At 34.3% G+C, this 15,404-nt stretch overlaps 1 protein-coding gene across 1 annotated transcript; it reads left to right on the top strand.

The window, feature by feature from the left end:
• The first annotated feature begins 3,276 nt into the window (after positions 1–3,276).
• Positions 3,277–14,998, top strand: LOC126965480 (uncharacterized). Its single transcript, XM_050809112.1, has 4 exons — positions 3,277–3,282; positions 10,683–10,826; positions 11,811–11,942; positions 14,816–14,998. Exons 1-4 carry the CDS (start codon positions 3,277–3,279, stop codon positions 14,996–14,998), a joined length of 465 nt encoding a protein of 154 aa, XP_050665069.1.
• The last annotated feature ends 406 nt before the right edge of the window (positions 14,999–15,404 follow it).

Here is a 15,404-nt window from a genome sequence, read left to right as displayed (position 1 = left end):
TAAATCCTATTACTCCACTGCTGAATATCTAAATGATCGACAAGCCTGGGACTAGATTGTGATTATTTTATAGCGATAGAAATGACTGTACAATATTGTATATTTTTATTGAAAAGAGCGCAAAAAAAGAATGCTGGGAGTTTCTTGCACCGCTTCTTCTCTCTCAGAGCGCCATTTGTTTCCGAAGCGGTAGTAGTATCTAGTAGTTATTAGAAATGACATCAAAAAGAATTCTAACGGAATCATTTTGAGAAATTAAATGCCTTTTATGCCTTTTAACCCAAATGCTATGAGATTTCTTGAGTGCAAATTCCATGCTTTTGTGCCTGTTTGATATTTGTCCTTTTGGCGCTGTTGGCCATTTAGCGAGATTCTGCGGTACTAAAACTAGCGATGACAACTTCAGCAAACATCGATAGATAGTGGGAAACTATTTAAAAAAATTGTGTACTTTATTACGTTGATTCTTAAAGTATAAATAGCACGGAAAATGAACGAAATTAATTCAAAATGCAAAAATACTTCAGAGTATTGTGCGTTCCTTCGAACCATTTGTATTATACGTGAAAATTTGTTCTCTGGACGCTCGCGAGTGGCGCTTCAAATAGGCACAAGAAATTTGCTGTCAAACATATAATTATGGAACAACCTGTCCAGTGGTATTTATACAGGTCAGTGCCGATAAATGATAATGCATTGCCAATTTTGATTTGTTAATATCTGTATCTCTATGTTACAGATTCGCGCGCTTTGTTTGTTTATATATGTAAGACTATGGTCATGATAGAATTTTTTTCAACAACACATTCACGATATATTTTTTAGATTACTAATTTGATATAAAATACTTTTCATTCATTAAACGGCTGAGTGATAGACGCTTGCTATTCTTGTCCCCAACTAATTGGTTTACATTTTTGAAGTTATGTACTTTTTTTTGCGCGTTAGGGAAAAAATATGGGAGTGGATATTTACGATGAGCGCGCACACCGTCACGCAAATTCGACACCCTGACGTTAGCTGGTCAACTAGACTTGAACTAGACCATTTGTACCATACTTCAGCTACCAAGCCTCTTGTAACTCATGTCTTCTAAACCACAACCAATGGACGAGAATAAATTTCAATAGGTATAGGTATTATATATTTAATTTAAATACAAGTTTTAAATTAAAAAATGATAATTTATCTCTAATTGGATAAAAATAATTTAATGAAATTGAATTACACTTTATTTAACTAAATTATGCGGTATAATAATATTTATGAAGTAATGAATGTAGAGGAAGCGCGTGAGTTTTGTAAGGATAGAAGCAAGTGGCATTTTATTGTCTCTGCCAACCCCGACGGGAACAAGGCGAGTGTATATTAAGGTATAAATGAATGAATGAATAATAATATTTCCATTGTTTGTTTTTCATACCTCTTTTACTTCAATATTGTTCTTTCTACAAACGTAAAATAGCACGAGGAATTTATTTCCTTATACTATTTTATCTATTGAATCACAGAAAAAGGGGAAGCATAAAACGGGAACTTACTTCCAAAACTCCAGTGATAACTAACAGAAAGCTTCCGATGAATAAAAAATAACCGTGAACCATAATTCCCATATCATTATCTGATAGCATGGATATAATAAGGCCTACAGGCAAAATTATTTGGGACCACACAACACCACCTAGAAGGGTTTGCTCGTCCCTATTCTTGGGCCTTGTATCAATATCTGCACCAGCCCATAATCCGGCCACAGCAATAACACAGATTAAACTTATAAATTTTAACACTAAACTAAGTATGAAATGCACCATTTGATAGGTGCCCTAATCGTCCAGTTAACGTCATGGATTTAAAAGATTTTATCGATTTTTGGAGAAATTTATTTAGTTAAGATAAATTTCAAAATAAACAATGAAGAGAATTTGATGTAAATGACGTACATTCTTGTTGTCATAGAAATGATAGGTCAGATAAATGTCTGGGTACGTTGTCACCTTGTTGTCACAAATACATCATCAAAAAGTCGTCAGACTAGCGTCAGAGCATTGTCAAAACCATAGAATTAGGCTGAAGTCTGTATATCGTACTTACACTTTACTCAGACTTTAGTATAGTGCCTTTCTAATTTCACTTTATTTTTAAATAAGATTTAAGATAAGAAGATATTATAAATAAATAAATGCTAAATGACTGACTGATAATGTCTTTTACCTGTTCTGTGGACTGATACAAATTCTGTGTTTCTAAAAATGTGTTTTTTTTATGGAATAGGAGGACAAAGTCGAGTTTACGGGTCACCTGGTGTTAAGTGATCACCGCGGCCCACATTCTCTTGCAACACCAGAGGAATCACAAGAGCGTTGCTGGCCTTTAAGGAAGGTGTACGCGCTTTTCTTGAAGGTACCCATGTCGTATCGCCTTGAAAACCGCACTATGGAGGACCGCCACACATCCAGATGGTGGGGATGATATCCTAACTTGTGGCGTGCCGTGCGAAGGTAGAATGTTTGCAGGAATGTCCTTTTACAACTCAAGACCGGCTTGCACGATCTGGACGAAAATTGTTGTGAAGTTAGATCATGTTAACGGATAGGTTGTATATGATAACAAAATTCTGCCAGCGACTTTGTAGGGGTTAGGGGCATGTTGTATCCTGTCCTTTTAACTGCGTTGTCCTACATGTGTGTAACATTTCAATATACTACACAAACAGACAAACAATATGTATTAATATACATATTGAGTTATATTTTACAATTATTGCAGATTTAAAAAATAATTTGCAGGTAAGTAGAATAGCATGAGAATGAATTAACGATATCGACAAGAGCAAAATTGGCCTCAAAGGCTATTAAAATCAATTAAAAAAACCGGTAACACTCCGGAAGTGCCGGCAGAAGTGAAAACTTGAACATTAACGTTGTGCATTTTTGAATATTTTGGAATAGTTAGGGAATATCCTATCTATATACCTGTCTTGTTGCTACATAAGACACTTAACTAAAACTAATAACATAAATATTAAGCCGTTTTGCGTGTGCTTGTTTTATTATTACTTTGAATTTGAATCGTATTGGGCTTGGAACGTGAACTTTTTGTATGCACTGCGCGTAACATATTACTTGAACCTATATTAACGCACTGCCATCCTCGGCTTTCACATCTATGGCTCCAACTAATAACTCCAAGGAAAGTGATAATAATGTTACTCAACGCAAGAGACAGGTTGAAACCCCTCAGAGTAGTAAATACGTTACTGTGGATAATCTGGAAAAGATGCAGGTCAAAATTACAGAAACCCTAGAAACTATGATTAAAAAAACAATAAAAGAATTATTTAATGAGGTGTTAATAGACTTTCACCAGCAAATCGCAAGCCTTCAAGAGTCAATGACGTGGTTCAATGAAAAATTTGAGGAGATAAAATTGTCTGTTAACGCTCATAATACTAAAATTGAATCACTTCAAACCGACAATAATAGTTTGAAGTTAGAGTGTTTGGAACTAAAAAAAGAGTTGTGTTCATTAATTAAAGAAAACGATCGTAAAGATCAATGTGTGCGACGTTCAAATATTGAAATAATAGGGATTCCCGAAACAAAGGATGAAAACCTACTTGACTTAGTGAACATGTTAGCTAAGTGTTGCGGATATAACATCAACCCGTCATTGGACCTAGACTTCGTCACCCGTGTAGCTGTTAAAACCACCAACGAACACAAGAAACCCAAACCGATCGTAATCAAACTTCAAGCTAGATACAAAAAGGATGAGTTTCTATACGCTCTAAGAAAGAATAAGGACTTGACTGCTTCCGATCTAGGCTTTACTTGTGACAACAAGGTATATGCGAACGACCATCTTACCAGCAAAAATAAATACCTACTCCGTCGTGCGAAACAACTGGCCAAAGAGAATAATTACACTATGTGCTGGGTGCGTAATTGTACAATAATGGTTAGACGAAAGGCTGACTCACCAATTATCTATATAAATACCGAAGACGATTTAAAGAAAATCACGTAAGTGATAATAGACAGTTTGTAAATATTTATATTTACTTTGTGTTAAATAATATTTATTTGTTATCTTGTTTAATTCCAACTTTGAAACCTTTTATTTACTTTTTAATTAGAATTATTTGTTATTACTTCATTATATTAATATCTTTACAGTCAAATGCTATATTATAACAGCTTTTACATAGTTAAAGCGATAGGCAATTAGGATTAAATTACAAGAATTAGCTTCTATAATTTGCTTCCTTCTAATAGATAAATTACTCTCTATTACATCATTGCAGTGCTTAACAAACAATTTTTTAAAAATGTGCTCTGGTTACAATTTAAAAAAATACTTAATTCATTTGAAATTATTATTAGTCACCTATAGTCCAAAAATTTTAGTGTTCTGTATTCGTAATAATAAATCAGAAACAGTTCTCTTAATTAGAAATAAAGTATCTACTATTTATTTTAATTATGGGTATTAAGGTTTATTATCAAAATGTTCGTGGTTTACGAACCAAAACACATGCCTTTTTAAATAATGTACTTTCAAATGATTATGACGTTATTTGTTTGACAGAAACATGGCTTCTGCCAGGAATTTTTGATTACGAAATTTTCGATTCAAGATACTTAGTATATCGCGCGGACCGCGAGGGAGCGGGTCGTGGTGGCGGCGTGCTGGTGGCCGTGCGCCGCACATTGCACGTCGACGAGCGCGACATCTCCGCTACGCCTCCGTCTTTGCCGCACGCAGAGGTTGTTTTCGTCAATATTGTCCTGTCTAAAGCACCCGTGTTGAAATGCTTGAAGATATATTGTGCATACTTTCCACATAGCCCTGAACAGCTCCACGGACAACAAGGTCTTTTCGAATTTCTGTCCAATATAATCATGAATAATTCAAATGATAGATATTTAATTTTGGGTGACTTCAACATAAGTAATGCTAGGTGGGATAAGACTCCAAATCATGTATTCAGTGATGCATGGTCAATAGTAAATCCGTCTAGTGGAAATCTAGAATATAACTTAAACTCTTTTCTTTGTTTCGCTGGACTATATCAATTTAACGGCATCCTAAACAATAATAGTAGACTTCTAGACTTAGTAATAACCAATTTTCTTTGCTCTGTTTCACGTTGTTCTGAACCACTGATAAGCGAGGATGCACAGCATCACCCGGCATTAGTAATACGTAGCGCATTGGAACAGGAAACATCTTGTCTCCCTCCCGCACCGCGGCTAGTGCGCCGTTTTCACCATGCAGACTATGACGCGATTAATAATGCTCTTTCTAAAATTGATTAAATTAAATATTTATATAACTAATAATAACTAATATTCTTTCTAAATTCACTGAATTAAACTCTGACAATGTCGCAGTATCAATTGATAATTTTTATAACATTATTAACACTATAATAGATCAATACGTTTCCCTGAAACAAGTTAAGCAATCACATAGATACCCATCCTGGTACTCTAAACGACTTATTAAAATAATAAAAAATAAATTAAAGGCTCATAGAAAATGGAAAATTTATGGTCGAGAATCTGATTACCAACTTTTCTCAGAGCTTCGGAACATTCAGAAAGAAACACAAATTTCATGTTACAATAAATTTTTGGATAGAGCAGAGAATAACATAGGCACAAATTCAAAATTCTTCTGGTCTTTTGTAAAAAACAAAATCAATAGCACCCAGTTTCTTGAGACAGTTTATCTGGACAATCAAACAGCTACAGAAGGCGCTCATATTGCTGAGCTCTTCAATAATTACTTTTTATCTGTCTTTGAATCACATAATAACACTCTGTACCTCAGTACTCAGATACTGAAAGTTCTCATTTAGTTGACATTTGCTCTGTAAAGTGTACCACCCCTTTAGTAAAAAAATATTTAAAAAATATAAACGTATCTAAAGGAACCGGTCCAGATGGTATTCATCCTATATTTTTGCGTAACTGCTATATGAATTTGGCGCCACCCTTATCCATACTTTTCAATTTATCTGTAAAACAAGGCCTTATGCCAGATTTCTGGAAAATGTGTTACGTTACTCCAATTCTTAAAAGCGGTGATAGACACGATATAAAAAACTATAGACCTATATCAAAACTTTCTACTATTCCTAAATTATTTGAGAAAATAGTCTATGATACCATTTACCCAGCTGTAAGAAATATTTTATCAATAAACCAACACGGTTTTCTTAACAAAAGATCCACTGAGACCAATCTTTGTGAATTAGTGGATATAGTATCCATGGCAACCTTCTAAGATGGCTAGAAAGTTACCTTACACATAGAACCCAAGCAGTTACGATTAAAGGCTATACTTCCAACTTTGTCCCCATTACTTCTGGCGTTCCCCAAGGATCACATCTTGGCCCTTTATTATTTAATATTTTCATCAACGATATAGACAATATATTTCGGAATACAAGCTCTCTTCTATACGCTGATGATAATAAAATATTTACAAAAATTAAGAATTCAGATGATAGCATACTCCTCCAGACTGACTTGAATAAGCTTGGTAATTACTGCGTAAAAAATGGTCTCACTATAAATGTTGAAAAATGTTGTGCCATAAGTTTTTCAAGAAAATCTAATCCAATACTGTATAATTATCAGATATATGACACAAAATTAAAAAGAGTTCAAGAGGTTAGAGTATTTTGGGGGTAATCCTGGATAGTGAACTCACATTTAGAACCCACTATGATCGTATAATTAATAAGTCTTATAAAATGCTTGGTTTCATTTTAAGGCAGGGAAGTGAGTTTAAAAAATTGCATACATATTTAATTTTATACAACGCTTTTGTCAGGTCACATCTTGAGTATGCGTCAGTTGTTTGGAACCCCTGCTATAATATTCATATAAACTGCTTGGAACGTATTCAAAATAAATTCATTAAGCATTTAGAATTCCGACAAAATTTAGATCCCACGTTTAATTTTCACTCCAACGATTTAAGTTCTTTGAAAGACCGTCGAACCCATAGAGACATAATATTTTTATATAAATTATTACATAATATAGCTGATTCTCCATTTCTATTAAGTAAAATAGGATTACACTGCAGAAGGCCTACATCCCGATGCAAAGATGTATTAGATGATGCCTATGCGAGAACAGTACATGGAAAGAACAGGTTTATAATTCGGGCATGTAGCTGTTATAATAGAGCATACAGTCATATTGACATATTTCATGAAAAGTTAAATGTTTTCAGATCATTGGTTTGTGATAATTTAAATAATTACTGATTCTTTTTAACCCCATTCTTACATTTTTTTCTGAATACGTATCTCATTTGTAACTAATTCATTATAGTATTGTATAATAGGCGTGTATAGTATTGTATAACTTATATAGCTTGTAATTAGTTGTTAATTTGTATTACTTTTGTTTTGTGGTTTTTATCTTACCGTTGCTAACCTTTTAACTAAAAGTGTCGTATAAATTGTTGGAAACTTCACTGGTGAAAGTGTAAGTTTTAAGATTTGTTAATATTTAAGTATCATAATACTGTTTGTTTCCTATACATGAATAAATAAATAAATAAATAATTTCGCACGAATTGCGTTGTTTATCATTATAAAAAGTAAGTTAGTAAGTTAAGTTAGTTAACTTGTAAGTAAATTACTTAGCATTTACGTGGTTAAATACAATATTCATTTAATGCGCTATCGTACACAAAAATTACAATTCATATTACATAAAAAATTTAACACTTGAGATTTATTACAATTATTTTACATTAAAAAGTTTATCCCTCAGAAAAATCAACTTTCATCCATAATGGCAACGACTTTCTTACGAATTTTCGATCAGGGCACGTGTCCTGACGCGAGCTTAACATTTTATTCCCATCCCAAGAAAGGTGCTCAACGCCGCTAATGAAGTTTTCACTTTTCTTTACGCTAGTTCACATACTATAAAGCGCAGGTTGAATGTGTAGTGCTATTCACCTACGACTTATAGGAATTATAGGTGTTAGTGCCAATGCTTAGATTAATACCGGGTTGATTCGAAATCATATTAAGGAAAATTGCTTTATTCAGTTTGGAATAGCCTGGCTAAGACGGTATAAGTCTCGTGTAAATATTAACCTTCCCAAATCGGCAGTGCCCCAGGGCACTAGACTTATCAGATACACCAAAACTGAGTGTCCTGTACGGCACCCAACTCTCTCACCAAGTTGTGGCCCTTGTTATGTTTATAATATGGTTTATTTTGCATGATCTTAAAGCTTGTTTAAAAAGCTTTCAGATACATTCACTCAAATCATACTTATTATAAGCATTTTTTTGCTACACGTACAATAATACGAATTGACAGAATGCTGCGCGAGAGCCTAAATGTGCCGATCTGAGGCATACCGGGCGATCAGAGTTTCCCATAACGGAAAGGACATAAGTCTAGTAAAACGTGTTATTTTTACAAAACACTCAGACATACCAATTTTATTTACATGTATATTTCATTTGAAATTACCCAATTATGCTACAATCTCGTGTGATTACATGCGATCTAATCGGGGTACTATTAATTTTAGGAACAGTTAACGTAATATATCATACATCCAGTTATAGTTACAAGCTATTTTAGTTATTTCAGCCTGAGCACAACACTGATATAAATAATGTTGACGAAGTATGCGATATTTCTGTCGTTAATAGTACTTTCATCAAACACTGAAAAGAAATACGTAAGTCTTTGTCGTTTATTATTTTTATTGTACTACTCTATTCAATACCGCGCACCAAATTCAATTAAATATTTTTATTTTTATTATGTTTAAGTCTGTCAAGACAGGAAATTGCGTTCTTGCAATTACAGGTGAACACATTGCGCATATAATCCCGTTAGCCTCTAGCCCGTTTGCCCCCTCTTATTTAAAAAAAATACAAATATTCAATACATTTGAGTAATAGATTGAAGTCTTATAAAAAAGTTATATAACAGTATTTGTTAAATCATTAAAACCTTAAACGTCACCATTAAACACTCTTTTTCTTCTTCGTGACACTCTTGGCAATTCTTGGAGAATGGAGACGTTGGTGCGAAACTCAGTTCACGAAACTGCATTCTCTTCCAGCACCACATCTCCATAGCATTAATTTTCTTTTTCTCGACTTGGCGCATATGGGAAAAGCAAGTGCTTGGACGAGCCGGATTTTCGTAATTTTTGTTATATTTCTGTTCTTCCATATTTTCTTCAGTTTACAGTTCTTGCTATCGCCATACGCCTTATTTCATTTTCACAATCTCCATTGTTTGAGATTAAAGCAACAAGACATAGATAAGATTGCACAACCTCATTGTTTGCAATCTTCGTAAGTTCGTGCGTGTTATTGTTGGCTCGATCAACAATCATCATCTTGGTATTACTGAGGTTCATCTTTAACCCAAACTCATGTGCTCCATTTTGAGAGATAGCTCTTCCATATAACTAAGACTGGTCGGAAACAAAGTAGGTAGTATCATTGCGTAGCGCAGTTTTGATATTTTGTAGTCAACAATAGTAACATTATCTGTCCAGTCTTCGAGAGTAATGCGCATTATGAGTTCTATATAAACATTTTTTTATGACAGTAAGGGACGAGACCAGCAAGACGTTCAGCTGATAGTAATTGTAAACATTGAACAGAAGCGGTGGTATTATGCATCCTTGGTTAACGCCGCGCGCTAGGATGGAAGGTTCTTGACAGAACATCATCCATCCACAACGATGCAATTTCATCTTTATAACGACGTCTGAGAAGATAAACTAAGTGTTTTGGTGTACCTATGACTAGTAAAACATTCCATAGCTTATGCCATTTTACAGAGTCAAATGCCTTCGAGAAGTCAACGAAGCAAATGTAAGTTGGGTTGTTCAAACCCCTTAACAAATCTGGCCTGTTCTAGTACTATTTACTTGGACAGGAAGATATTCAGTCGTTCATTTAAAATGTGTAACATGATTTTGCTTGTGTGAAATATTAGTGCAATAAGGCGGTAGTTGCTACACTTCTTGGTAGAACCATTTTTATTTAGTGGAATGAAAACCGTATGAGTCCATTTTGTTGGCCATATTGCCGACTGTCATAATATGTCATATCTTGTTGTAGTTGATGTGAAAGATACACATACATCATCTAGTCTGATTGTCTCGATCGGGATAGCATCTCTTCCGTTGCCATTTATGCGCTACACTCAGTAATCCAGAGGCTGCAATGGACAGTAACTAGCCTCTTGGTTCCTTCCCACAGCACATCAGGTCTCTCCTCGACAAAGTTTGAGGTTTCCCATTCTACAACTAAAGTCTGAGCTACAGTTATTGTCAACAATCCTTCAAACTTTTGTCTACTCGATTTGAACCCCATTTTTGGTTTTTATCTCATTTGAGGTTAAAAACATTTTTTTGTAATTTCTCAAAAAATATGCATTACCTTTTAATAAGAATACTTTATGATCAGAGATCCAATATCTACCAGCTTTAATATCATTTACATCTCATCTCCTGCAACATGATACTAAATCCAATCCAATTATCAAAACACATTGTGATCAAGTACCATCATAGCACTTAGCTTCACTCGATCATTAAACCACTTTTTTTTTTCATCAGCATTAATATTAAAATAAACAAAAGTACACGAAAAACATTTATTTCAGGGAAAATTTTCATTACAAATAACGAAATTAGAAATATGTAAAGGACCCAAGCAGAAAAGCTGCTGCGATGTAAGAGCTGAAATAGAAAACGGCGTGAATTTGGCTTACGATATTGTAATAAAACAAGATGTTGTTCCAACGCGGGTAAGTCTATCATTGATATGCCAGGGAGCCAAAACGGGAGCCTTAAAAATTATACCAATGGATCGAAGTCAGGATCGTACGTTGGATGTGTCTGTACAGTCTCAAGACTTGTATACAACTTCTGAATACTGGATACTATGGGAGACAAAATCAGATTTAGGCTTCGATGGGTTCCAGGACATGCAGGGATCGAAAGGCAATAAATGCGCTGACGAAATTGCAAGAATTGGTGCCAAAAGCACTTAATTTGGTCTTGAACCTTTTTGTGGTGTCCCAAGGAGTCTTGTTAAGTCAACCCTTGATACATCATGTTCACAAGAGTGTTATAAACTCTGGAGCAACACTCTGAGCTGCGCATGAGGTTATGTAGGGAAGACTTACACATTTTTTAGTGTTTTCATTTTTGGTATTTATTTTCACTATTTTGTTTTACAAAAATATCCAATAAAGTATTCTCAACTCATCTTTAATCAATAAAATTTTTCTTTTCTATGTTTTCACTATTTTTTAAAAGTTATTTACAACACGATTCACTTTCCTCTAAGGAAGTAGCAACTTTTTTCGAATCGGTCACTTTGACAAATTAGCTATCCAGTTTAGGTTGAAATAACACCTCATGGTACGAATGAATGATTGTGATTCCTCTTGTGTTGCAGGAGAATGTGGGCGGCGGTGATCACTTAACACTAAGCTAGTTGTGCTTGTCCCTTATTGTAAGTGGAACGCCTTGCCTGTTACAATGCAGTACCGCTTAGGGTTATGAAAAACCCAAATTTAGCAGACTTAAGATATGTAGTCCCACAGTAATTTCACTGCTTATGTCCACTTTTCTTTTCTTTCTGTATTTGATGAATGCTGTGTACAATTTTAATCAGATCTCAGAATCGCATAAAGTATCCTATACTTTTTATTAGATGATAGTTTTATCCTGTTATCTTTTATGGTAGCTAATTGTTAATAAATATTTTTTTAATGACATTTAAGGGCAAAGTAGAGGCAACAATAAATGGATCTCCTTTTGTCCGCCTTCAAATGAAGAAGCCATGCGATCACCTCTTCATGAAACCGTTATTCCAATCCATGCTCAATGTTACTCAAAATTGTGTTTTTGTTAAGGTAAGTAATAATTATAGTAGGGGAGCCCAAGCGGGGATTTTGGGACTTATAAGAGCGTTCACGGTGCCACAATACCTGAGTCCAATAAATAGGGTCGCATGTCTAGAGCAGCCGGTCTGATAAAAAGAATCGATCGTTTCAAAAACTCAATGTCAACTTAGAACTGAAAATCAAATTTTTTTTTCATCAAACCCATTCGTGTATCTGTCTTCAAAAGACTGAATAGTTTGCACGAGAGACACTTCCAAAGTGGTAAAATGTGTCCCCCCGCCCTGTAACTTCTAAAATAAGAGAATGATAAAACCAATAAAAATATATGTGAACGAGATCTAGTAATAAGTTTTTTTAATACGTTATAAATCCTATTAACAATCACTTGTTCGAAAAAAAAAATACACTATGATTAAAACATCGGTCAAAGATACAACGAACTACAACAACATTTATATTCTGTTACTTGCTGCTACGGAACCCTTCATAGCGAGTCCGACTCGCCCTTGCCGCTTTTTTTATAAAGCGTTTATGGAATTCATAGACTGAGAGCTAGTGGACCCTCCGAGTAACGTTATGACTGTAAGACTAGAAATTCTTACTGTAATGAATCATAGCCTGCTAAGTACAATAACCAGCACCGGCACGCCTCAGCCCTGTACGTCATCAACCCCTATATTTTTAAAAGTGTAGCAAACATTTGAAAAAAACTTGTTTCTGTAAGCTTAAATTTTTTATACAATTTTGATTCAGTAAGTTTGATATATGTTACAGCCATCAAACAGTAAGATTAAAGAAATTCCTCCACTTAATTTTCAGATTATGAGTCAGGATGACATGGTCATTAAGATGAATCGTCTATTTAATAATCAGACACGCTTGACTATTTTAAGTTCATGATTTTTTTGCTTTTTCAAAAATCGGTCATGACTTTTGGTCACGTCCAAATCGTTCATGTCTTATGTCATGGGTTCATGTCTTAACATCCTTTCTCAATGTCTAACATGCTGGAAAAAAATCCTGTTTTATACCCCTTCGTATGGCCACCCCCATCATGCAATCCGGCTGATTAATATTTTTTCGTTATCAAAAACACTTGGGCAGAAACTATTAAGAACAATCGTATTTCTTTATAACTGTTTTTTATTACATTTTGAAACTTCATTCTGCACATGTCCCCCCCGTCAGTGAAAGAGACAACAAACCTTCACAATCCAATAGGTACCCACGACGCTCAAGTAACCTCTTATTTAGACTCTTGTGCTCCTCTACTATAACCTTTTATACAACATCACTGGTCACTAACTATGCTCGAGTACGTATTATTTGGCGAACATGTATGAAGAAAAAAATATAAATAATAAATTTTATTGTACTCATGTTAAAAAATTAAGAGGTTTCATATTATTATGGCATCACAGAAATGCAAATGTCGTTTCATATAGAGCGCGTGGCACTGTAAATTTTCCATTTATAATGAAACTTTGAAAAATAAATAAATTATATATATTATATAACATTTGACAGGTATTCCCAGATCTGCCTATGTCTGTAAAAATCGCTAGCCTGAGCGCTATATATATTGCCATAACTTCTCTTATACCATACTTCGTGTTCTCTTTAGTGATTGTAATAACAGTTATTTGAGATACAAGTGAATTAATAAAAGTAAATGATGAGTTTTATGAATTGTATAAAAAGCTGATTAAAACTAATATAACTGACGATTAAATAAGTTATATTATTCACGAATTTAATTATTTTGGTTTTATGTTGATAAGTACAGCTCCCACTCACTTTTTATTTTGTACTTAATAAATTTTATAATAACTTAATAATGAATTATTATAGGACATAATATAATAGGTTTATTACACATTTACGATGGTCAAACTAAATGTTCTTAGAAAATTTAAAAGCTGATTCAACTAGCATACAGCTACTATGAATAACTTATTCATTTTATCATATCTTTTTTTTTAATAATAATAAGAGACGAGCAGAATGTTCAGCTGATGGTTATTGATACGCCCTGCTCATTATTATGCACTGCCGCTCAGGATTCTTGAAAAGCCCAAAAACTCTGAGTGGCACTACAATTGCGCTCGTTACCTTAACAGACATAAAATGTTGAGTCTCAATTGCCCAGAAATTTCACTAGCTACGGAGCCCTTCAGACCGAAACAGAATAATGCTTACACATTACTGCTTCTCGGCAGAAATAGGCGCCGTTGTGGTAAGGCGCCGTTGTGGTGCCCATAATCTAGCCGGCATCCCGTGCAAAGGAGCCTCTCACTAGTAAAATAGTCTCTTCAAAATAGTATCCATTCAAGTTAATACATCGTCGCAACCAATAGAGCCACTGAGATTTTGCCCACTCGTCCTCAGGGGTCCCTTTGACGGATAGGATTTTCAATAGTTTCATTATAGTTTAGTATTAGATGTTTAATTAATATTAAATTAGTTCTTATTAATAGTGCTATACTTTAAACGTTTTTTTATGGAATACAAATGGAATACAAACGAGCGTACGGGTCACCTATTGTTAAGTGATCACCGCCGCCCACAATCTCTTGCAACACCAGAGGAATCACAGGAGCGTTGCCGGCCTTTAAGGAAGGTGTACGCGCTTTTTTTGAAGGTACCCATGTCGTATCGTCCCGGAAACACCGCACAAGGAAGCTCATTCCACAGCTTTGTAGCACGTGGAAGAAAGCTCCTTGAAAACCGCACTGTGGAGGACCGCCACACATCCAGATAGTGGGGATGATATCGTAACTTGTGGCGTGTCGTGCGAAGGTGGAATTTTGCCTTTTTTTAGCAAAGGTATAAAATAAATTATTAATAAGGATAAAATAAAAACTTACATTTTTATCTTAAAGGGACATTACTTCATACACATTGACATAGAGAAAGTAGCTGAGAAATATTACGGCGGTGAGTTTGTCTATGGAAACTTAACATTTAAATCAGTCTTTTACAACGAGCAATGCAATTTTTCCTGCACAGTCATACAAGTCGAAATGTCGCCGAAGAAGAATCAGTCAATTGTCAACAATGATTAACTTATAAATTGATATTAATACTTTAAATATTAATTAAAAATTAACGATTTAATTATTTGTGTTTTTATGTTTTAACAATAATAAGTGTGTATTTAATTAAAATGAAATTTATGAACCATTATAACATAGTTCTAAAAACTACACTCAATTAAATATATTTTATCATTTATTTATGGCTATAGAATTCTTTTAAACTAAAGAATAAGATTTTATTTATAATTGCAAAAAATATTTTGAAACGGACCAAGATTGCATGCTATTGGCCTAGATAATTTATACGTCTAGATAATGACTATTGTTGTTAGAAAATCTATGAAAACAAGCCATGTTTATAACTTTAGTGTGAGTGACAAGCTACGTCTTACACTCGCGATTTTTATCTATCTCACTTTGTGTTAGTATGCGC

This window comes from Leptidea sinapis, chromosome 7 (assembly GCF_905404315.1).
Source record: "Leptidea sinapis chromosome 7, ilLepSina1.1, whole genome shotgun sequence".
Lineage (NCBI taxonomy): Eukaryota > Metazoa > Arthropoda > Insecta > Lepidoptera > Pieridae > Leptidea > Leptidea sinapis.
Note: the sequence above shows the minus strand (reverse complement) of the source record. Positions and strands in the feature narration are given on the sequence as shown.